The sequence below is a fragment of the Gopherus flavomarginatus genome, chromosome 10 (assembly GCF_025201925.1).
Source record: "Gopherus flavomarginatus isolate rGopFla2 chromosome 10, rGopFla2.mat.asm, whole genome shotgun sequence".
In the NCBI taxonomy this organism is placed as follows: domain Eukaryota; kingdom Metazoa; phylum Chordata; order Testudines; family Testudinidae; genus Gopherus; species Gopherus flavomarginatus.
In genome coordinates, this window is record NC_066626.1 from 19,607,612 (window position 1) to 19,632,275 (window position 24,664).

Below are 24,664 nucleotides of genomic sequence, written 5' to 3' on the forward strand. Positions count from 1 at the left end.
AAATTTTACTTTTAACTTTTTAAAAATTATTTCAGTTTAATCTAAGGTATTATTTGTTATGTAGGTAAAGGCATTTAAAATAAACATAAAGGGTCATCTCAGGATTTTAAAAAAATGTTCTCTTGTTGGCTCAAACTCACTCTTATTCCAGCTGTTAAGGGTACTGCTCATGTTTATAATGTTCTTCTTGCAATGATATCATTTTTTTTGACAAATGACTCAGCTGGGTGGTACTGGTATTTGTACAGATTCCACACCCCAAGGGGATGTAGAATTTAATTACATAAATGTGGCTCCCTTAAAACCTGAACAAATATTTTTTTAAAAAACATATATTGACCAGAATAACACACACAATAAAATTCCTTCAGGATGAGTAAACTAGAAAGGACAGAAGTTATCACTCTTGCTAGATGAAATGGGATAGCTCTTCTTTATACACTTTATAACATGAATATATCAATATATAACATCCTTCTGCTTATTTTCTACTTTTTCAACCATGCACATATTAAAGGCCTGATCCTTAAACACTTATGTATGTGCATAACTTTACTCCAGTGAATAGTCCCTTTGAAGTCAAAGAGCCATGCAAGATGTGGTTCAATGAGCAAAATATCTCAAGAGCCTTTTCTTGCTCTCCTTTAATTAATGGAATTTAAAAAAATATGGAACTGGGCTCCAAATCTGCATGGTGAGTCTTAACTCCTTCCCAGAACTAGTCCTCAGGAAAATAATAGAAATAGACTCGCTCTTCTTGCATCCAGTCGGCCATACACAGGCTGCTCTCAGTTACACCCATGCAGTACATCTGGACTCAGCTGGAGGTGTAACAGAGCAGAACTTGGTCTCTTTTGATCAGAGCTTCACTAATGCAACAAATCGCTCTTGATCACAAATCTGCCAAAACAAGCCTGCTTTATGCTATTAAACCTTTCTCCCTCTAAAATTCCTTTTACTATCCATTTTCCTTTGTTTTATTTTCCTAGGCTTTTTTTATTGTTTTTCCTGCCCTTCCTTTTTAGATTCTTTCCCAGAAAATCATGGTCTGATTGTAAGTCCAGAAGCTGTCTCAATAGCAGGAAATTGAGAAACTGTGTGGTTTTTTTTGTTTTTTTTTTGTTTTTAACCTGCCAAGCATTTGCTGCTGAATAATCATTTCTAGTTCTAGTGCTTTCTGTTGTTGTTTGGGGAAGTTTTAGTCACCGTTCCTCTCCTCCATCTGCACCCAGTTAGTTTCTCAGGTCCCTCTTTGATGAGTGCACATGTCATATTTTTCTTGTTGGACATTACTTTCTGCTGGGGAATATCCTTTCTTTACTGCATAGCAATTATCTGGTAGCTATCACTATAACTAAAACGATGAAATATATCCTGGGTTTCTTTTCACATTCTTCTAACTTGTGGCCTGAAACTTTCCATGCTTAGTCTTTGCCCAAAATCGAGTGATCACCAGGGACCAACATATTTCTATTTTATCAAATGAAACTTGTGGGCCTGATTCACCTGTGTTAGTCCATTTTTACTCCTAATGTAAGTCCGTTAACTTCTACAGCTTGTCCCTCGGGTCTCAGTTCAGCAAAGGAGTGAAGCATCTGCTTAAAGTTAAGCATGTGCATAAATCCATCCCTATTTGGTAAAGTACTTAAAGCCAATGGGATTTAAGCACAAGTTTAAAAATAAGCACTTGTTTGTGATTTGCTGAATAGAATTAGACTTATGCACATGCTTCAGTGCTTCGAGAGAGTGCAGAGCTGGTCTCATTTTCTTCATTAGTTGAGAAATGGCAGAAAAACTTTAAAATGACAAAAAAAGGGGCAGGGAAAGAGTTACAATTCCTGTAGAGGCTATCCTGTCACCTAGGCAGGGCCAGATTCAGTGGCATGCTATCTAGGTAATTATAGGTCCCTAATATCATAGTACCTGCATTCTACCCACATTGTAACACATTTGTCCTCGCATCACCTTGTGAGGTAGGGAAGTGAAGGTTCAGGGGTACTGAAGTGCAGAGAAATTAAATGACTTGCTTAACATCATCCACTTGATCTCTGGCAGAACCGAAAACTGAACTCTTGCTCTCTTGAATTCCTGTCAGTACCTTAAGCCACGAGACCTTACGTATTCCACAGAGAGGGGCTTCCCATCTGTGAGGGGGTCACCCATAATCATGTATGCTAAGTGTTCTAAAGAGTCTGCAAAGAAATGCAGTGTGTCAAACTTGCTTCATACCACTAGTCAATTTAAAGGGGTCTAGCTAGGACATTTGCAAGCCAAGCAGCTCAAAGGCTTTTTGTACATAGCTCTATAATAAACTCTCTTTAGGATGAGCTGCATCGACTGCTTTAGTCCTTTGTGGCAGAAAATAAATAATTTCTGTTGTTAGAATATTAAAGCTACCGCTGCTAGCCAGCCAAAGACATTTGGTCCACGATGCCTTTTGTTGTGACTTTTTTTTTCTTAATAACTGGTTTTGTTACTATCAGCCTCACAAATTGTTTTCATTCCAGGCATGGATCTATGCCCCATCTGGCATCTATATGGTAATTTCATGTTAAACGCTGGCAACGTTCTCCAGGATGTACAAGACACAAATAAGAACTCAAGGCCAGATGCAGATCTCATTTACACCTGTGTAAATCTGGAGTCCACCACTTAAATCAAGAAATGCTTTACTAGCACTTTTCTTAAAGTAATTGAATTGGAACACTTCACTGGCTGCCAAGGAGAATTCAGCAACATACATGGCTTTAGTTTAATGACGCAGTAAAAAACAACTCCACTTTGCCCATTATAAGATATCTGAGACTCCACTTTTGATTAAGTTTGAATATAAGTAATTTCCTGTTTCAACAAACCCAGGAGAAAAGTGCCCCTTCTTGGAAAGAAAACAAAATTCGGCCAGACCCCCAGCAGGTGTCACCTGGCTTACAGCTGCAGAGGCTTTACTGGAATGAAGTTGATTTACACCAGCTGAGGACCTAGCCCACTGTTAATTTTTTTTTATCTTTGTACAATAAACTCTTTAATAAGGACCAGATTCTGATAGCCTTATGCATGTTACCTCACTCCATGAGCAGAACTATTGAAGTCAGTGGGACTCCTCATGGAGCAAAATGTTACTCAAGAAGAGCAAGGGTGTTCAAATCTGGCCCTAAGAAGTCTGGACTGTTTAGCTTTTCTGAGTCTCAGCATTCCTCATTGTAAAATTGTGTGTATCAGAGTGGAATAAACCCCTGAACTTTAAATTGCCAGACTACGACCTTGATATTCCAGGTCGTATTTTTAGCAATTTAAAGCAAAACAAAACAAAAAAAACCACAAGAAACTTGGCTCCCTAGAATTTTAATTGAACCCTTTCGCCTACACAGACGCCTGGCTCTTCTCTGATTTCTGCCACAGACGTCCAATAAATCCTACTTCAAACAGGACTGGGAGACAGAAGCTGTAAAATCCGAAACTCAAAAAGAAAGAATAATATTTTGCACTTCTATAATGTCTTCCGTCCGAGTATCTCCCAGAACTTTACCAACAGTATTGAGTTCACCTACTTAACACCCCATTTTGCAGGTGGGAAAACAGATGCAGAGAGAGTAAGCAATTTGGCCAATATAAAAAATGATAAAAGGTTCAGAAAACCTGACCTAGGAGGAAAGGTTAAATAAACTGGGCATGTTTCTTTTTGAGAAGGGCAGACCTGATCAGTCTTCAGATATATTAAGGGCTGTGATAAAGAGAACAATTTATCAGAGTCCTATCTTAGGTAGTCATGGAGAAGTAATCCGTTTAATCTGTAACAAGGGAGATTTAGTTTATATATTAGGAAAATATTTCTAACTATAAAGGTACTTTAACACTGGAATAGGCTTCTAAGAGAGGTTGCGGAATCCCCATCACTGGAGGTTTTTAATAACAGGCTGGACAAACCTCTGATGTGGATGATCTAGGTTTACTTAGTCCTGCCTCAGTGCAGGGGGCTCTGTCACACCCCAATGTCCCCCTCTCTCAAGGGGCCCCCTGGGGAAGGCAGATTAGCATGGTATCTTGCTAACGCTGTTGCAAGCATTGCAGGGCCTTTTGGGAAGGGTCAAAGAGATGAGTGTGGAATGGAAGATTCCTTTGCAGGGAGTGAGAGGCCAAGAGAGGGAAGGAGGAAAAGAGCAGAGAACAGGTTAACTTGACACTTCAGCTAGCTCTGTGAGAAGATAAGATGCTGGCCCCAGTCATATAATCAGCTTTGGGGTTTACTTTCATTTCTATTTAAAAAGTACAAAGCAACACCTCACAGTGAATGACTCCAAATGGTGATCCTGGAAAGGACCAGATCCTCAGCCAGTGTAAATCAGTATAACTATTGAAATAGGTGGGTTTGCACTGGCTGATGGAGTTCAACCCATTTCCCATACAGGTCAAGATTCCCAATAACTTCAACAGGAACAGGAGCAGGCCCAAACTTACAGGGACATACAAAATGCACTCATTTTAGTCCTCGGTTGTTTTTTAAGGGACTGTGTCAGATAACTTAGGTTCTAAATATAGGGTTGTTTTGTTTATGGGTTTTTACAAGACTAGGACTATTAGAAAAATGACATAAATTTGTCAGAAAGACATCTTCAAGAGACTTTTGTAAGTGTCATTATAAATAGTTTTTGTCCAGATGTGAATGCTCCCCTGCAGTTTCTGCAACTCAAAGGGTAAAGCATTGTGCTAGCATTGGACAGCCAAAAAGTGATACACTTGAAGCAGTGAAACTCATTTATTTCTGATGTCCAAGCCCTTGAATGAAATTATGGTGGTATTAGTAATACAATTTAAGAAAAAAATTTAAGATATGATTTGACCTGAACGCTTCCCTTTTAAGTTTTCCATTTCCTTTTCTTCACAGAACGTAGCCATACACTATGGGGTTTCCTGAAATGATGCTGAGTGAAGATTTTGACAACTACTCCTATTTCTATGAGTATGAGGAAGAGGAACCACCCCAGTCCTACCTCAGTGTTGCACACATCATCTCTCTTTCCTTATGCAGTGTGGCTTTTCTCCTGGGGGTGCCAGGAAATGCCATAGTCATCTGGTTTATGGGGTTTAAATGGAATAAATCAGTCAGTACCCTCTGGTTCCTCAACCTGGCCATTGCAGACTTCATCTTTGTTCTTTTCCTGCCTCTCTACATTACGTATGTGGCCATGGGCTTCCATTGGCCCTTTGGGAAATGGCTCTGCAAGACCAACTCCTTCATTGCTTTACTAAATATGTTTGCCAGTGTCTTCTTCCTGACCATCATCAGCCTTGACCGCTATATCCGCCTGGTACACCCAGTCTTTTCCAACAAATATCGGACCCTAAGGAACACCCTCATTCTGAGTGTGATTATTTGGATCTCAGCTGCTGCTATTGGTGCCCCTGCCTTATACTTCAGAGACACAATTACCATTCACAACTCCACTATTTGCTATAACAACTTCCATCCGTATGACAAAGAACTCATTCTGATGAGGCATAATATTTTCATTTGGGTGAGGCTTGTTTGTGGCTACCTCTTTCCCCTAGTGACCATGGTCCTTTGTTACTCATTTCTGGTTCTGAAGGTGAAGAAGAGAACCATGCTGACTTCCAGCAGGCTTTTCTGGACCATCCTTGCGGTAGTTGTAGCTTTTTTTGTTTGCTGGACCCCCTATCACATATTTACCGTTCTGGAACTATCGGCTCACCATAATGAACGCTTCCATGACTTGCTTCTCAGCGGTATTCCCCTCTCTACTGGCCTAGCTTTCATCAACAGCTGCCTCAATCCAATCCTCTATGTTCTGATTAGCAAGAAGTTCCAAACCCGTGTCAGGGCAACAGTTTCTGAGGCACTAAAACTTGCAGTCTGGGAGGTCAGCCGGTCTGCAACAGTCAGTGAACAACTGCGGAACTCTGACAACAGCTATCCGGCTGTGCGGTATTGTGAAACCACTCAGTGACCAGCTTGTACAAAATCTCTTCCTCACTGCATATAACCAGCAGTAGTTTCACAGTCAAACCGATGTGTATCTTAGCTACGAAAAAGAACAATGGGTTGATTGCAATCAATTTAATGCTGCACCCTATGTTAGCTGGATTTTTTTTTTTTTTTTTTTTTTTTTTTTTTTTTAAGGCTGCAGAATTTCGATAGGATGCTAGTTTGATGTACAAAGGACCTGCGTCAAAGCCCACTGCAATCACTGGGATTTGGATCAGAGAGAGAAACATTCCCACTGTAAATCCTATTGTGTAAATTCTAGAAGAGGTATTGAAAGTGACACCTTCTCAACATAATCATATATAACAAATATTTCTCTGTTGAATTATGTAACACCTTAGATCCAGGAGTTCTCAGCCTAGAGCTCACACTTCCAATAGTGCTAAATAAGGAGAACTCCTGGTTAGATCCCAGCTAGGGGGAGGAGGCCCCATCTGAGTAGGAAAGGGGTCCCAGTATAGAAAAGGATCCCAAATATGGAAAAGGTTGAACAAGTGTACAACAAAAATCAATTAACATCCCCTGTTTAGTGGTTGATGTTTCCTTACACAACGCTTAGACAACCTCATACCCTGGAGTCTGATACATTGTGGCTTCCTAGTCAGTTTCATTTCCTGGTTGTCCATGTTTTTGATGTCTTATGGTGAGGAGGGGATGTTTTAATTTTTTTTCCCCTCTCCTGGAAACAAAGAAATAACATTTTTTTCCTAATCATAGTATAGATTGCATGACCCCTGCCTCCCTCTACTACTACACTAGGGTTGCCAACTTTCTTCTCACATAAAGCCAAACAACCTTGCCCTACCCCTTGCACCATCCCTTCTCTGAGGCCCTGAGTTTCCTGTTAGCTCATGTGTACCTAGTAAAAGGTATATTTTCAGCCAGCTTGAATACATGTATGTACAAAACTATACACACATTCTTGCCTCAGATTGGGGCTGTAATATGGTTATAACACCATATAGCCTTGTCTACACAAGTAAAGTTTACAGTGTAGATGGGGCTCTATATATAGATTCATGCATAATGTTCTTTTACACAAAATATTCTAATCACTTTGAACTATAGTTGCACAAATATGAATAGATCAATATTGCCTGCAGCCACATTTTGGTCTGAGTTCATTAGGCCTCATGAGCTGAGGGGTGTTAGACTGGATCAGTACCATCTCAGAAATACACCTAAATACTACAAAATATGACGTTGCTAATTGGTTAGGTACCACTCTTTCCTGAGTCATTACAGAACGAGTGCCTCAGCAAGGTGTTACGAGCTTTGTGCTGCGGAATATGCCTTAACCAGAACTTCTACCCTCTCTTCTTTAGATTCCCTGGCATTTTTTCCTAACAGCAGGGTGTTAGCCTTCTGCTGTTTATGAATACAGTATTCTTCACTTCCTCTCCTCAGCAGAAATGCACGGTTCCTGTCTGCTCTTAAAACAGCTCCTTTGTTCAACGCAAAGGATTCTGGAAAAATAATCCAAGTATAGTGGATTTCTCAATCTCAGTGCTAAGGCACATTGCAGCAATTCTCTTTGACAGTAGTTCAAGCCCTTATTTTGCATAGTCAAAAGGGTTAGCAAAGGAGTCAGTAAATATTTTTTTTTTTCAAAGCTGTGGAATATTCAAGAGATCCATGCTTAGTATTGTTGGACTATCACCATGGTTTGTTAGGAACAGCAGTTCAGTGACTCATGGGACAGGAGGACATAAACCAATATGTAGCAAGCTTCTTGAGCTAATAACAACCCTGAAATAATTCTAGAAGAGGTACAGATTTGAAGACACAGCACAAGAATGCCAGTTACTGCCACTGGATAGGAAGAAAAGGACTGGCAACCTGCCCAAGTAATTCACACCAAGGCACAGGCATTGTAACTACTGCATAAGTCACCTCTACGGAAGGAACAGAAGACATCTAAACAAAACCAAGGAAGACACAAGCTTTGTTTCCTGGAGGACAGTGAGATAGATGCTAATGGAGTCTGTATGCTGATCGAAATGACAGATGCTTACTCAAGTCACTGACTATAGAAAAATGGCAGGAGCAGCAAATGCCAGGTGCAGATGGTGGAGCCATCTCAGCAGCTGTACAGGCCAGTGCAGGACAAACTATCCTGAGAAGGGAAAGTGGCTGTTTGATTGGAAAGCCAGCCTGAGATTTAAGGATAACAACTATTGACAGATGTCTGGATAAGAAGTAGAACAGTCCTCTCGTCTGAACAGCTGCTCTGACATTCCTAAGCAGTCTGTGAGGTTTAGTACTTAAATTAGTTTGTGGCTGTTTCTTTTGCTATTATACTTGATTTTTCAATAAAGGGAAGCTGTACAGTAACCACTGGATTATGACCTCTCTCATGACACTTTTTACCTTTTAAACTTTTGTAAGCCTGACCCCATATCTCTTTCTACTATTCCTGGTTCTGTTACACCCAGAATTTACTGTGCCTTTCACTGATCCTTCTGGAGTGCTCTGTGTTAGGGGCAGATATTCTTCTCTTCCTTAGGCCACGTCCAGACTAGGAATTAAAATCGATTTTAGATACGCAACTTCAGCTACGTGAATAACGTAGCTGAAGTCGAATTTCTAAAATCGAGGTACTCACCAGTCTGGACGGCACGGCATCGATGTCCGCGGCTCTCCGCGTCGATTCCGGAACTCCGTTCGGATTGATGGAGTTCCGGAATCGATGTAAGCGCGCTCGGGGATCGATACACCGCGTCCAGACTAGACGCGATATATCGATCCCCGAGCAATCGATTTTAACCCGCCGATGCCGCGGGTTAGTCTGGACGAGGGCTTAGGTTGGAAGAGGGATCTTCATTCTCCAAGACAAGGCCTGAACAATACAGCAGGAGCCTGTCTCCTGATTAGACCTGTGCGAATAACTGATTTTTTTGTTTGTTACAGGTTTTTCCCCCGCCCAATCCCCAAATGTACTTTGGGGGATTTTTTTCTCCAACTGGAGCAAATTAGTTAATTTGACACATGCATAATGGTTTGATTAACATAGGAATTCCTTCCCCCCACCCCCACTTCAAATGAAAACTCCAAAAACTAATCAAACTGGTTTTTCCTAGTTCTGTATGGTATGTTATGGCAGGATTGTAGAATATTACTTTCCTGATTATTCCTTAATGCTTCAACGGGCACTGTTTACTTCTGTCTAAAACCAACTGAAACATGCCCAGAACCCATTCTTTTACATAAGTCTCAATTCAGCAATATTTTCAGTATTCTCCAGTACTTCTGCAGGAGCAGTATTAAAACAGCACCAATCCACCAACAGTGCAGACTGACACTGCAGGTGGCTGGCTGGCATAATTATTTATCTCCTTAAGTGTTACAATCTGCAAGTCACTGTTAACTGCATGGATCTATACTTTCAAGAAAACTGTTCAAAGATCTAAGTAAAAGCAGTTTTTGAACAGCTGAAGTATTTTTGATAAAAGCAAGAGTATTGGAGATAGATGACCAGGGACAGTAGATCTTATATACCAGTGCTCTTGCCAGGCATTGTAATATTTTTGCCCAGTCTCCCTCATTTTTCACAGCACCTGTGAGGATCTTTAAAAAATGAGTTATGACAGAAACTACTAGGTGGAACATTAAGAAAACAAGGGAAGAGTCAGCATTAATGTTTTTATACTAGTTCTTCCTTATTGGAATTAAAAGATTTTGTTAAGGTGAGGGTGGGAAGACCCTATGATTTGGTTTTATTTAATCATCTGTTGGGACATAGGGCATCCTTTATGGAGGATAACAAAATAAATCAAAGCATTTGCAACCTTTTTCCTGTACAACAAACTTTTGAACAAACAGATCAACAAGTCCTGCCATCTCAGGTAAGCACCATGTTTCCAACAGAACTAGCAGAAGTGAAATGGTGATGACTTTAAAGTAAAATGTCAGGTTTCCACATTAAACCTATCCCAGTTGAAACTATAGTGCTACTGTTTCAGCCTCCAGGCAACTCAGTGCTTCACATTACCTAGCACAACAAAAGGGACTAGAAATTTCATTAACTGAAGGCTTATGAAGAAAAGCCTAAACAGGCAATGTGCAGATTTACATAGTCCTGGCTGGAAAAGCATTCAGCTAGCATATTCCATCATTAGATTAACTTCTGGGAAAAACAAAAACACAACCCAGGACCTCACATCTATAATGGCCAAATTCAGCCCTGATACAAGCAAGCTGAAATCTGTTTATACAAGTATTATATAGAAAACATAAGTATGCAGGATCATTATAATGATCATGAGTGCAGCTTTGAAAAATCCAAGGATGGCTGTATAATACTCATGGGATATGACTGTATTTTTCCCTTCTGAAAGAATGCACTGTGCCACTTAGGGGTGCAGGCTTTGACTTCAATTAAAGCACAGTCTGTCCAAACATTATAAATGAAACAAAATGAGGTAATCTAAAGTGATTGAACTCCCTATTAACCCTTAATTTACACAAGAATTTGTTCACAAATCCAGTATGTCAGTCTACTTAAGTATTTCATTGAAAGGGATATGCTGCCCCTAGTGTTCTCTCTTTGCCTCCCAACTCTGTGACATGATTTTACATATGCAGTTCAAAACTGCACTGGCTTTTCACAGTCATATCACATCGCAACTTATTTGGTATTCATTATCAAACCAAGTCTGGACAGCATTCCTGCAGCTTGGATTTTATGTCCTTAGACCAGGGGCGGGCAAACTTTTTGGCCTCAGGGCCACATCAGGTTTTGGAAATTGTATGGAGGGCTGGTTAGGGGAGGGGTTCATGGCACAACCCGAACCCCCTATCTGCCTCCCTCCCCCCTAGAACCTCCATGCCATCCTCTCATTCCTGACGGCCCCTCAGAACCCCTGACCCCATTCAAGTCCCCCTTTCTCCACCCTCTGGAGAACCGGTGGCTGGTGGTGCTACAGCTGCACTGCCCAGCTGGAGCCAGCCATGCCATCACGCACCACAGAGCACCAGGTCAGGCCAGGCCCTGCAGCTGTGCTGCCCCATGAGCTCACAGCCCAGAGCATTGTGCTGGCAGCACAGTGGGCTGAGACCAAGGGGAAGGGAGAACAGTGGGTGGGGGGCAGGGGCTAGCCTCCCAGGCCAGGAGCTCGGGGGCCAGGCAGGAGGGTCCCATGGGCTGGATGTGGCTCACAGGCCGTAGTTTGCCCATCCCTCTGCCCTAAAGAACTCACAATATTAAAAAATTTAGCCAAAAACACCCCTGGTGAAGTAGTATTCCCATTTCACATATGGGGAAACTGAGGTACAGGGCACAAGTAACTTGCAGTTAAGATTTCAAGACAAGTTCTAGGCGCAGAAATCAAATTTTCTGACCTTAACCACCAGACCACTCTTCCTCACTGGTATCTGCATTAGAATTATCTTCATTGTCTCTGTGTATTATTTACTCCTCTCAAAAGTATCAAGAACCAACCCAGATTTCCATACTGATATCCACTACCGTCAATCCTGGGGTAGAGGATCTCAGTTTAGTTTTCATTTTTGCTCTGCAGTTCACTTCAACAGGCGAACCAAACCTTTTTGAACTGTAATTGAGCTAGATTATTCAGTGATTTGGAATAAGCTACAATAGAGCAACCAGAAGCTTTCAAGTACTTTTATTCCAGATGTAGGTTTAGATCTTGTTGAAAGCAGCTACATCCATTGATTGTACATAATCTTCAAAGGCTGTTATTCTCTCTTCCAACATATCTGTACCAACTTTGTCATCTTCAACTACACACTGAATTTGAAGCTTCTTGATACCATAGCCAACTGGAACCAGCTTGGCTGTCAAGGAAAGAAATATGGTGATTAAGAGTCAATTAACCAAATACCCTATTCACCAGAGCATCACTTTAAGCACTAATTACACAATGCGAATTAGACCAGTTCAAAATAGTGAATTGCATAAAACACTTGGAAACAAAAAGCATACTTCATACGCACATCACCTATCAACCCCTTGGCCATTAAAAGCACAGACTCAAATGCAGGTTACTTTTGCTTATGCTACTTATGGACAGTATTTTCCCATTTCAAATCTACTTTTACAAGGGAGATTTGTTTGCTGTTGACAGAGGACCTTCAGTCCACAAGGAGGCAAAACTGGATGAAAACAGGAAGCTGACCAGGAAATATACCCACTCCTCTCCATCATTCAGAAGCTCCTCCCCACAACTCAGCATGAACAATTTTGAGGTCTCTACAAGGAATAATATCTATTATTTCTACATACCATGAAGTTATGCCTTTAAGTACATCTCTGCATGCAGCATGGTTTTTCTTCAACACACACACACTATTGTACTACTATCCCCTTACTCTCACATTCTTGTTTATCTCCTACTTACAAGATCCCCAGACTAAGCCATCTGCCTGAATGCTTCGGACACACTCCTCCAATTTGGCCATGTCTGTCTCATCATCCCAGGGTTTCACATCCAGTAAGATGGATGATTTGGCAATAAGAGTTGGTTCTAAAAAACGCAAGAAGATTGTGAAGGAGAAAAGAGAAAGCAACATGATGCAAGAATAAATTAAAATTAAGATATCCTGGATATTTCCCAGGCTATAAGGAATTTCATAAAAGCTGTTTGCAAACCTATACCAAATGCAGCAGGAAGAGAACAGTCAAAACAGATGATTAATAATACTTTAATGAATCTCTCAATGTAGAAGGCTTTACTCTTTCTAGTCTTATGTGGAAAATCTCTTGTATAAAGATTTGTTTGTCATAACTTTTATAAAATTTCCAGTAAATTCATATAATGTTAAAAGACATGTACTTCCAACTTGTTATACGAAGTCATCTTGTCATCAAGCCAAGCTTACTCAGAAATTTGCATAAAATCTAAAGTTGTCATCTTGTCTGTTACATAGAAAGTCCTTTTCAGCTGACCTGAAAATGAGCATGATACAGTGTAACCGTTTATTTCCCACAGATGGAATACTGCAACTGCTACATGGCAGAACAGTTCCAGACCAGTAACTGTGGAATCCTATATTGAAATGATTAAATTGCAATATTAAAATAAAAGGTTGATTTTTAATCTTCCTTCCTACAATTATGTTATCTTGATAGTGTCTAAAGTAGGTGTGTGTCCAGCCATTAATGGAGAGCCTAAACTTTGCATTTGTATCTTTAGAAGCAAATCCCAAACTCAAGTCAACACATTGACACAGCAGTTTCAACGTAGTGACTAAAGTGTGCTTGTGATAAAAGTGCTCTACCACAACATAGTGAGAAACTGTACTATTTCAAGTGTACTTGATCGAAGCAAATCTTAACTACTCCAGCTAATAATTGGGGGGAATGGTGGAGAAAGTGGGGGCGGGGAGGAGGAAGAAAAGAAATTTTCCTGTCCCCCTTTCCAGTGCAAATCAATCAAGTGCATAGAACAGGCTATTTAAAAAAAGCTTCCAGACATACTTTTGGACTTCTTAGATTCATACTGAGCAAGACGCTCTTCTCTCAGTCTCTTTGACTCTTCACTTTCCTGAAAGAGAAACAGACTCACAACAAGGCAAAGACAGACATTCTTTACCCACTATTAATAAAGGTAGACTGGCTTTTAGTCAGGTAAAAACAAATCATCACAAGATCAGCCGAAAGATGGTGATTTGATTTTATTCATCATGTAACCAGTCAGTTAAAAATAGGCACTTCATGCTTGCTAGAAATTTACAAAGCTCCTACCATTTTTATGTGACAAAGGTGGAGCATAGCTTGCAATACACAATAGTGGAGTCTGTACATGTCATTTGAGCATTTTTTCTAATACTCAAACAGAATAGGAATAAAATTTAACTTAAATGTGATCTTTAAGTTGTTGTATTAATAAGCCAATTAAAAGTTTACTAGAATTTTGTTTGTCATCTAAAAGTGTTTCTGCATCCTTAGAACAAAAACATTACTAGCATGAGAATGGAATGAAAAGAAATGCTCAAATGCATGAATGGTATTAAGCACTTGGCAGATTATGGGTAAAATTTTCATGAGCATCTATGAGACAGATTTCCAAGTGCCGAAGTCATTTAGGTGACTGAAAATTTTACTCTATATTGTGTTGCACATGGACATTCCTGTTGATCCAATGGACATATATAAAAGTAGAAAGCATTTTTCAAGTTTAAACCATGTAAAAATAAGTTACTCTGAAGTTCCTTACAGATCAGGTCAGGTCAACAGCTTAGAAGACTTTTCCCCTCATTTCTTATGCAAATTTCCATAAGTAAAATGCTTTCTCTTAGATTAATTTTTATTACTGCTCTGGTAAAGTTCATGCCTATTACAGTAACATGTTCTTCACTACCTCATTAGTTATTTATCGCCTCACAGGTTCTTTCCTGTTTATCACGCAAAGTTAGATGTGTTTTAGGGCTGTGATAATACATTTCTGGTGTATTTCAATCAAATTATGATCTTTTAAAAACAAATACAAATTCACAAATCTATTAAAAAACTCAGTACCTCCTCCTCATCAGATCCAAAAAGATCAATGTCATCATCATCTTTGCTATCTGTGGTTGCACCTGTGGAATCTTCAACATCAGCAGGACCATATTTCCCCAAAGCCTTCTTTACTCCTGGCAAACTAAAGAATGGCAAAATATTGGTTTAAAATGAATATACTCCTAATTTCAGATACTAATATTTTTAAGATCAGTGAACCTACAGTAACAGCTATTTGTGGTAGCAATGAAGTACACTAGTTTCAAAAGTGAAACACCAGAACAATCCCAAAAGTGCACTCACAGCTCAGCATGATAGTTACAAACTGACAATTTTTATGGTGAATCCCACCTGCCTAGGAAGCTAAATGCCATATTTTTGTTCGTGCTAGCAGCATTTCCTACAGTATGCCACTTAACAGCAGCCAACCAAAATGAAGCACTTCTCTGGAATTTTGCTGATGGGTGCTTTGGTAAGTTTTGCTTTTCTTTTCAATATGTAGAGATATTACAGAATATATCAGAAAGATTAGTGATTTAAAATTATGATAACTAACAATATACGGTGTTTCATTAACAAAGTAAATTTTCCTACTTTCCACCCAAATGTTTCTCTGAAAACCTTTGCTTTTGGTGGAGGATTAACAGCTGCTCAGTAGCCACGGTGATGAATAAAGTTAGCTTTGTCAAAGGGTAATTAATACTGTGTTTTTGGTGTTTTAGTGAGTGCTTAAGCGATGGAGCTGTTTGAGAATTGTTTTTTCTAATACCTAACATATAACATACAAACTTCCTTACGGTTATTTCAGAAGAACCAGAACCTCTTGGGGACTAAGTACTGTACTTTGAATCCAAGACACATCAAATAGCTCCATCTAGTGCTTGAAAATATATAGACTTCAAACTACAGTTTTCCACAGCCTCCTCATTAAGGTACAGTACCTCATTTTCTCTATCTTTAACTATTTCTTTCTTTGTATTTTCATTTTTCTATGGTGGCTACCAAAGCCAATAGCATGGTCTGTTATTTTAAGCTTTTATTTCTATTTGTGACTATTTGCATTTTTATTAGACTGCTATATCTTATGAACTGCAGTGACATAATATTAGCCTTAGTGATTACACTTTTCTATATTCACTTCTGCTTTGATTTTGGTTAGACAGGCACTAGTTAGATTTAGTTACCATATCAGAATTTTTAGTGAGCTTTGTGAAGTAAGTTTACAACTTCAGCCTAGTTCCAAGTAGAGAAACCATCACAAGTGGTATAAATCCATGGTAGCATCAAAAAAGCCAAAGGTCAGGAGACTGAACCACTCAACTCTACGGAGGCTCCCCCCAGAACAGGGTTGAGGCATAATGGTGAGGCAGTATGAAGGTGCATACACTGACACTGCCTATATGCTGTACCTTTTCTAGAGAGGACTTCAGTCTCCATGGCTGTCAATACGGCAACTTTCATGAGCACTAAATTCACTAAAAGAGAAAAGAATACATTTGCTTTCACATTTCCCCCTCATTTTCAGGTCTCTTTGTGGGTCACTATTTAATTTGGTTTATGCTTTCAGGATGATCGTTTGAATGAAAGGTCTCCCAATATATAGTTGATCATTTTGTTTATTAGCATTCCTACTTCAAACTACACTTTGGGCAAAAAAAGAAGCTAGTGTAAGTGTACAAGTTTCCAATTTAAATCTATAGGAGCTTGATTGTATGGGGAATTTGTATTGGGGTATGGTTCAAATCTAACCCTGCTGGTATCAACTTTAAATTACTATTCTGATAATCTATAGGAGATCAGTGTCATTCTAACTCCTAGAACTCAGGGTCTACATCAGTGGTTCTCAACCTATTTACCATTGTGGGATGCATATGCAGCTCTCACCATATTATGTTGGCCACAGCTGTGTGCTGATGGGGCCGCACGGTATACATAAAAGCATCACCACAAATGCTGCCTTGTTGAAGTTTAAGCAGCCTCCCAAGGACTGAGAGGGCATGAAGACAGAATCAGCTTCCTGACATTTAGATCAGAACTGAGGTGCATTATTAGCAAGACAGTGTGGAAGGTTTACACACCTGCCTGCACTGTACCAGTCCTATGAATAAATAAAGAGCTCCCTTGTTCAGAGCTATCAAGCATACACTTTTCAAAAGCAAAGAGGCTCAAACAAACTTTAAGACAAAAAGCTAGGTAAACTGCTGGCTACAATCCCAATGAAAACACAATAGACTTTGTTCAAAAAAACTGAATGGAAACTGCAAAGCTTATGATGTTTAACCACTCGCCTATAAATTGGTGCCTAGTGCATTAAGTTCGGCATACCTTGCTTTTTGCTTTTCATAGGACTTAATGTGGTTGTACCAGCGGAGAGCGTGGAACAAGTCAGCAGGAGGCGGCGTAGACACTGCTTCAAAAACAGCAATGTCAGCCTGAGAGGGCACATACCTACAGAAAAGAACAAATTCAAATAGGAAAACGAATTGCTTTTTGTAACGTACCAGTTATAACAGAAGTCGCCCGTGAAATAACTTACACTTAACAAGTCACCTGGATACGTCTTCTCTACAGAAGACGCTCACGGCTGCTCACAGGTTAGCCGTGCTCAAATGAGAACGGCCACACTGCGTAACACTCAAGCTCCTAGAGCCACAGTACCCCTGCACCGGTGCCTGGCCCCCAACAGCCGGGTCGGCTACAGAGAACAGCAACACCCCACTAGAGTTCGGGCTTGGGTTGGAGACAATACTCGAGTCAATGTCGCAGCGAAGACCAGCTTTCCCTGCAGCAGGATCCTAAGGAAATACACCGACTGCAGCGGTTCCCACTCACCCCGCACCCCCCAGCCCCTGCAGCTGCGCAGCACCGCAGCCCGGGACCGGCCAGGCGGCTCTGGGGTTATTACCCTGGTAATTCCCCCCCAGGGAAGCAATGGACTCAACGGCCGTTTGGGGGTGGGGCAGGCCCGCAGCTGAGCGGCGGCCCCAGGCACGTGCGGGCCAGCGGCCAGTAACACCCCACGCGCAGGCAGGCTCGAGACACCCTGAGCCGCAGCAGCGCCCAGGGCTTAGCGGGGGAGGGGTCGTTCGTTCGTTCGGCGCCCGCACCGCCGAGGGTCGCGCTCCGCCGCCCCCCGCCGCTCACCCCTCGATGTAGCTCTTGTCGGCCAGGAAGTCGTTGAGGAGCCGGAGGCCGGCAGCGGATCTGAGGTCCCCGAAGCCCATGATGGTGGCGGCAATGCAGCACACAGACAAGCCCACCCGCTCCAGCACCCAGCGCAGAAAGAGAAACCCAGCCTCCGCGCCGGATTTATATAGAGTGCGTTGTATCCCTCCGCCACACCGGCATTGCTGTCGTGAGATTATCCCTCCGCAGGGAAGGAAATAACCCCCCGTCCCCTCCCACACCGCCTGGTACAGGGCTCGGGGCCGGTTGGAAATGAAAACAGAAGGACGGAATGTAGTGAACGGCTAATAATGAGGATGTTCCGGGAGGCTCTGCCGCGGCTAATTTTCGAAAATCGCCGCCGTCGAGGAGTGAGTGACGGAAGTTGCCGAGGCCGCTAGTGGCGGAAATTGCCGAAGGTTCCCGCGGAGAGTGATGGAAGTTGCCAAGGTCACTAGTGACGGAAGTTGCCGAAGGGGCCTCCGGGAAGTGATAGACGTTACCGAGGCCCCTAATGACGGAAATTGCCGAAGGTGCCCCCGGGAAGTGACGGACGTTGCCGAGGCCACTAGTGACGGAAATTGCCGAAGGTGCCTCGGGGGGTGGCGGAAATTGCCGAGACGGCCGCCATATTAGCTGGGTGGGAGATCACAGGAGCGTTGTTCTGGTTCGGAAGAGCAAACCGGTGCAGCGGGTGCTGCTGCTGGTCCCCCAGTACGAGAAGGTAACGGGGGGTTGCCCCTAGTGTCCCTGCCTGGGGCGAGGCCCGCGCTGAGGAGGGGTTAGTCGTTCCCTGGGGGGGGTGATTTCACCCTGTCCCGTGGATGCCCTTCACGGGCTCCGGCTCCCTCAGTACCGGTGCCGGCTGAGGCTTGGGGGCCTGACCTTGTCTGGGCTGGCGCTGAACAGGTGACCCGGCCCGTTAGGCCTCGCCCTGGCGTTCGTGGCGTTACATAAGCCAGCCCCAGACTCTTCCCCGCCTGCTGCATGGGGGCGGGGGCAGCGCTGGTGTGAGCAGGTCCCTCAGGGGGAGCCTGCGGCTGGGTGCAGCGCCGCTGGGACACCTCTGAGGTGCTCGGGGTCCCAGAGAGGTCTCCAGCGGGGCCCTGGCCGGCGGGAGCAGAGCCCAGGTCTCTTCCTGAGAGCAGCGTCTGATCCCTAGAACTTGTGCAGTCTCAGACCTGGTCCGAGTCACTCGTTGTCATTGCTATGGGGCTGTGTTTATTCCCCAGCCGCACCCGGGGTCCTTACTGCGGTATCGTGCTGTTGTATGTAGTTGGGCGTGAGGCCGGGAAAGTGGCACCGACTGGACAAGAGTTTTGGACAATAACTGTATGTGTGTCCCTTTAAAAAACCCACGAATGACGGGGTTCTGCCCCAGTAGCTTACAGTCTAAAGCTGCAATCCTGCAAAGATTCGCACCCATTCCTAACTTTACACTTATGAATAGTCTTGTTGGGGTTACATAGATGAGCATTTGCAGGATCAGAGTGTATACGAGACATAACTCAGCAAGGGATGTCAGTAAACAAAAGAAGAGGTGGAGGAGGCTTTGTATGGTAAGGCAAAGGTTACAATTGTGAAAGATCAAGAGATGCTTTTTTTGTGAGGTCTCATTATAAAGAATTGATTTAATTTTAAGAAAGTGTTCTCAATGACCAAACTGAGTGAAAAGCCAAAAGTAAATAGCATAAATAAAGAAAAGTAGATCTTGTTTTACAGTTACAGTTAAACAAAGATTTAACTATCACTGGTTGTCATGGTTAATAGCACAAGGAAAAATATTAAGTGTTATTTTAGATTATAGTTAATAGTGCTCAAGAATATGGAGGTTCAGGATGAAAGATTCTCATTGTCAGGCCACGTCTACACTACAAAGTTAAGTCAATTTTATGTAAGTTGATGTCGAGCCTCTGATTTAAGCGAGTCCATCTTGTGTGTCCCCACTATGCTCATTGTGTTGGCGGAGCAGGGCTTGAATCAACGCATGAAGCACTGCACTGTTAATAGCTATCCCACAGTGCATGTAGCTGAGTGGAATTTTGTGTTGGGCTTTCGATGCCTTATGGGACCAAAGCATTTGTGCTGGTGGTTATGGGAACATGGTGTTAGCCTACGTTACTTCACTCCTTCCCTGAAATGAATGGCAACAAACCAAGCCTTTTCGTGCCTTTTTTCCCCATAAACCTGGGTTACCTGTTCAGACGCCACAGCATGGTAAGCATGGACCCTGCTTAGCTATACGCTGTTGTTGTGAGCATTACAAACACCTCACGCCTTATCCTGCAGTATTTACACAGTTGATACAGGAACCACTGCACAGAGTAATGTGATAACATGCAAGCAACAGTCATGCATCACCTTGACACGGTTGAGCGTCTCTTTTGGGCCAGGGAAACAAGCACTGCCTGGTGGAACAGCTATGGGATGATGAGCAGTGACTGCAGAACTTTTGAATGTATAAGGCCACTTTCCAGGAACTGTGTGAAGAGCTTTCCTCCTCCCTGAAACGCAGCAATACTAAAATGAGAGCTGCTCTGACAGTAAATAAGCAAGTGGTGATTGCTCTGTGGAAGCTTGCAACGCCAGATTGCTATTGGTCAGTGGGGAATCAATTTGGAGTGGGTAAATCTGCCGTGGGATCTGTTGTGATCCAAGTTTGCAGGGCAATCAACAGACTTCCGCTAAGAAGGGTAGTGACTCTGGGCAACATGCAGGACGTTTGTGGTGATGGTGTTCCCTAAGTGCAGTGAGCCTATAGATGGAACACATATCAATAACTTGGCACCACACCACCTTGCCAAAGAGCAGATAAACTGAAAGGGGTACTTCTCAATGGTGTTGCCAGCACTGGTGGATCACGGGACATTTCACCAACATCAATGTGGGATGGTCAGGAAAGGTGCATGATGCATGCGTCTTTAGGAACACAGGTCTGTTCATAAAGCTGCAAGCAGGGACTTACTATCCAGACTGCAGAATAACCGCTGGTGATGTTGAAATGCCAGTCGTGATCCTGGGATACCAAGCCTACCCCTTGCTTCCATGGCTCATGAAGCCATACACAGGCAGCCTGGACAGCAGTAAGGACAGGCTCAAGCATAGGCTGAGCAGAATGGTGGTAAAATGTGCCTTTGGATGTTTAAAGGGCGCTGGTATTGTTTGCTTACTAGATTAGACCTCAGTGAAAGCAGTATCCCCACTGTTATTGCTGCCTGCTCTGTGCTTCATAGTGTCTATGAAACAAAAGAAGAAAAGTTTCCAGCTGGGTGTGGGGTGGAGGAAGATCACTTGGCAGCCAGTTTTGAGCAGCCAGACACCAGGGCAATAAAAAAAGCACATTGAGGGGCTTTGTGTCTCCGTGAGTCTTTGAAAGCCAGTTTCAGAAATAAGTGTCGTATTACTGTGAATCATCTGTGTTGTTCCTTACCAAGCTGTCTCCTTCATTGCATTTTCTTCCCTGTAAACTCCACCCCCACTAACTACAGTGTGCTGAATGAATTAAAGAGCCTTTTCTCCTCAATCCCTTAAATTTTATTATGCACAAAAACTCACATAGCAAAGAAAAGTAAGATAACCTGGGGCAAAAGAGCTGATAACACTGGTGTGTGTGGGGGGGAAACAAGGACAGATTGCTTACATTTGCACTGCAGTAACAATCCAAGGAGTGGGAATGGGCGCCTTCTGATCCTTCTACCCTCCCCTGCTGTTGAGTGCAAGGGATACTGAAACCTCCCCTCGCCCCCCCCAGCACCTCATAGGGCGTTTGGGGGAGAAGGATGTGGAACTTGGCAAGGATGGCAGCAGGTTCAACATAGGCTGCAGAGGGACTCTAGGATCCAGCTGCCTTTCTTGAACCTCAGCCAGATGCCTCAACATGTCTGATTGCTCCCTCATAATCCACACCATCTCGTCCTGCATGTCACGCTCGTGTTCCCTGCATGCTCTCCTGTCCACGTGCAGATTGTTGGACAGTGTAATCCTCTATGCTCTGAGCTCCATCTTGTCACTCTCGGAGGCACATATTAACTCACTGAACATGTCCTCCCGAGTCGTCTTTTTCCGCCTTCTAATCTGGGAAAGTCATTATCCCAGTGTGGAGGATGCATTGATGGACAAGGTTTCTGCTGCAAAGAATACAAAGCAAGAGGGTAGCATTGACAGTGCATTCATTGTTTCTGGTGCAAGGTTAATTCTTTTTATTAAAAAACACCTCTCAATGCATTTCTCTGCAAGCCACAACATAATCACAACCACTGGCTATTACAAGAGTCGGTTTGCTGCTCCAGCCACGGGTGAGTAAGGCCATGAAACATGGGTGAGAGGTCTTGTGCTGCAGCTTTGGTGAAGACATCCTTGGGATCACAATTTGGAACTTGAGAAAAGCTCTCTTTCCCCTAGCAACCTGATGGTCCTTGAGGACAGGCAACAGTGTAAAGCCCCCCAAATAGTTTGGTGGGGGTTTTTTTTGGTTTTTTTTTAACAAAAGCAGCACTGGGCTGGGGAGGAAGGGAGACAAACAGGAACACCACCGCCCCTTAAAATACTAGTTGCAATTCATGGTGATCCCTTCCAACCACAACCACGGCACACTTGGGAAAGCATGGTTGTGTGACCCAGATTTCACTGAACGGGTGGATTACTTTTTGAATTGTTTACGGTTTAAGGGCTTGCATTGAAAACTTCCCCCTTTTCTTCTATATGACCATATGCGATATCACTCTCCTGAGGATAACAGAGGCAGAAAGGGAGTAGATGATGCATCTGGGTACAGACCTGGTCCTTGTGCTACAATGCTGTGTGCCACAATGATGCCAGAAGAGTTAATACTGGAGTGGGGCAGGAAAGTGCCCTACCATGGTAGACAAAATAAGGCAACCCGTCCCAGAAACTTTCTACAAAAGATTGCAGAGAACATCCATGAAAGCTTCCTAGAGATCTCCATGGAGGATTCCAGGGCCATCCCCGTGCACGTAAACAGTCTCTTTCAGAGAGACCCTCTGTGTAGCTGGAGTGGCCACTGATGCCCGTACACTTCCTTTTTGGTCAGATTAAACATTCAAAATAATAGCATGTAACCCCTACGGTTTGACTGGAAATGTGTACTCACCAGAGGTGCCTTCCTTGGCATCACGCACTGCCAGCAATTGCTCCTGTTAAGGGATGGGCTCCAGGGTTAAAAACTATTCTTGGCTGTCGGGGAGAATGGATCCTCCGCTTGCCTGCCTTGTATTCTCCTCCTCTGCTTCATCAACAATGTCCTCTTCGTTGTTGCTCGAGGTTGCCTGGGGCTTCTGTGAGGTATTCACGGAGCGTTTTGGGGTAGTTGTGGTTGCTGCTGAGAATCGCATGCAGTGCCTCATAAAAGCAGCATTTCTCTGGGGCAGAACCAGATTGACTGTTTGCCTCCTTGGTCTTCTGATATGCTTGCTGAAGCTTTTTTATTTTCACACGGCACTGCCTGTGTGATTTTTGGCATAGATGTCAGTGATTCTTCTGCTATGTACTCCATGCAGGTGTTTACACTGAAGAGGAACCTTCCAGCCTCTGAAATACTGAATTTCTATAGAGTATTAAACAGATTTAAATAATTAGTTCTTAGACTGGTTTCTCTGAGTCCAGTCCAGTTAGTCTAGAACAGCAGGTCCATTGCCTAATCTCTTGCCCACTCTCTTCAAACCAGCAGAGACTGACAGTTTTGTGGCAACCCAGTAAAGCCATGTGGGGAGAGTGAGAGTGTCTTTCTGTGTTTTTGAGTGATCTCCAGGAGATGCTTAGAGCAAAATTTGACAAGCTTCAGAGAGATTTGCACGCAGCCCACCCAGTGACGTAGCCAGGTGGAAGGAATAGAGGGAGCAATATTTAATAATAATAAAAAAAAAAAGGTGCCCCCGCTGCAGTACTTTTACTCACCCGGCAGCGCTCTGGGTCTTCAGGGGCGGGCCCTTCACTCATTCCGGGTGTCTTCGATGGAATTGAAGGTCCCACTGTCCTTAGGAGCCAAGAAATCTTACCACGTTATAGGTGAAACCATGTTATATCGAACTTGCTTTGATCTGCCGGAGTGCGCAGCCCCCCCCCCCAGTGCCGCTTTACCCCATTGTATCCAAATTCGTGTTATATCAGGTCGTGTTATATAGGGGTAGAGGTGTGTATATATAATGTCACACACAGATTTCTCATAACTTTTTTCTATTCTGAAGATCACACACTTCCTAATCATAGGGTTGCTCATCATAAGCAAGCTGCTCTTAGAAAACAACTTTGAAGTGTTTTGTTGTAGGGCAGGAAAACAAAGAATACCATGGACTTGTAAATATGTGGAAAAAAGAGGAAGTTGAATATAGAACCTGCCATCAGGACAATGTCCATTTAGTACTGCAACAGCATTTCGTCCCCTTGGAAAAATAAAATGGATTACGTGCAAACTCTGAAATACTCTTCACTCTTGTTATCAAGTTCCTGTGGTCGCTTGAAACTTGTCTCATATCTTAGCTTCTGAGGGCTTGTCTACATGGTACTGCAGACTGCTATGCCATGTGGCCAAGCCCTAATTTTCTTAATTCTCGTTCTTCATAAAAGAATGGACCCCATTCAACTTTCAAATTCCTTGGCTTTGGAGGATAGCTTTGTTATGAGGGTAGTGAGTTACTTCAAACTACAGACTAACTATTTTGCAGTTAGGTGATACAATGAGATGTTTATATGTATTTAGGAAGCTGGGGGAGCCCAATTCAGGCTGACACTAAGGAGAAACAGACATTCAGTTTAAAAACAACACATCAGAAATAGTTAATTACAAATCATGCTTTTCCAAGAACGGTCCTTTCTTTCAACTCTCTTTCTTTTTTTCTTTGTTCTTTTGTCATTTCTTGCTTTGTTAAAGTTACTTGTTTTAGACTGTGAGCCGTTTATGGAAGAGATTTTGTCATCCTGCTATTTTTCTGTAAAGTGACATGCACGCTAATGGAAACACTCTTCTTTTGATAGCTGCCTGTTAGTTTGGAATAGGGAGCCGGCATTGACCAGTTGGTAGG

The 24,664-nt window shown here is 42.8% G+C and overlaps 3 protein-coding genes, 1 long non-coding RNA gene and 2 other non-coding genes across 10 annotated transcripts in view; 2 read left to right on the forward strand and 4 right to left on the reverse strand.

Annotated features, from left to right (window-relative positions):
- The window catches only part of CMKLR2 (chemerin chemokine-like receptor 2), a 40,567-nt gene extending 32,224 nt beyond the window's left edge, over positions 1 to 8,343 (forward strand). For all 5 annotated transcript variants that reach the window (XM_050969615.1, XM_050969616.1, XM_050969614.1 and 2 more), the window contains one exon: positions 4,883 to 8,343. In XM_050969615.1, coding sequence (XP_050825572.1) covers positions 4,899 to 5,963 — 1,065 coding nt within the window. In that variant the 5' untranslated portion in view covers positions 4,883 to 4,898 and the 3' untranslated portion in view covers positions 5,964 to 8,343. The remainder of the gene's footprint in view (positions 1 to 4,882) is intronic.
- Positions 8,344 to 11,609: 3,266 nt separating this feature from the next.
- On the reverse strand, positions 11,610 to 17,754 carry EEF1B2 (eukaryotic translation elongation factor 1 beta 2). Its single transcript, XM_050969623.1, has 6 exons — positions 17,607 to 17,754; positions 16,788 to 16,910; positions 14,481 to 14,604; positions 13,440 to 13,506; positions 12,361 to 12,486; positions 11,610 to 11,797 (listed from the first exon to the last, which is right to left on the reverse strand). Exons 1-6 carry the CDS (start codon positions 17,684 to 17,686, stop codon positions 11,643 to 11,645), a joined length of 675 nt encoding a protein of 224 aa, XP_050825580.1. The 5' UTR covers positions 17,687 to 17,754; the 3' UTR covers positions 11,610 to 11,642.
- On the reverse strand, positions 12,873 to 13,006 carry LOC127030561 (small nucleolar RNA SNORA41). The gene has a single exon (XR_007768422.1). It is a non-coding gene; the product is annotated as a small nucleolar RNA SNORA41 (small nucleolar RNA).
- On the reverse strand, positions 13,575 to 13,655 carry LOC127030560 (small nucleolar RNA SNORD51). The gene has a single exon (XR_007768421.1). It is a non-coding gene; the product is annotated as a small nucleolar RNA SNORD51 (small nucleolar RNA).
- A 479-nt stretch (positions 17,755 to 18,233) lies between the features above and the next one.
- Positions 18,234 to 24,664, forward strand: part of NDUFS1 (NADH:ubiquinone oxidoreductase core subunit S1) — a 30,252-nt gene continuing 23,821 nt past the window's right edge. The window contains exon 1 of the mRNA XM_050969591.1: positions 18,234 to 18,351. The gene's annotated coding sequence lies outside the window, so the exon portion shown is untranslated. The remainder of the gene's footprint in view (positions 18,352 to 24,664) is intronic.
- On the reverse strand, positions 20,775 to 23,865 carry LOC127059023 (uncharacterized). The gene is made up of 3 exons (XR_007776523.1): positions 23,541 to 23,865; positions 22,738 to 23,190; positions 20,775 to 21,754 (listed from the first exon to the last, which is right to left on the reverse strand). It is a non-coding gene; the product is annotated as an uncharacterized LOC127059023 (long non-coding RNA).

Bases quoted from the DNA above. Each gene is read 5' to 3' on its own strand.
- EEF1B2 (XM_050969623.1), bottom strand. From the start codon at position 17,686: ATGGGCTTCGGGGACCTCAGATCCGCTGCCGGCCTCCGGCTCCTCAAC. The intron at 16,911-17,606 runs GTGAGCGGCGGG...TCTTTTCTGTAG, and splicing joins GACAAGAGCTACATCGAGGG to GTATGTGCCCTCTCAGGCTG. The intron at 13,507-14,480 runs GTACTGAGTTTT...TTTCTCTTTCAG, and splicing joins TTGGATCTGATGAGGAGGAG to GAAAGTGAAGAGTCAAAGAG.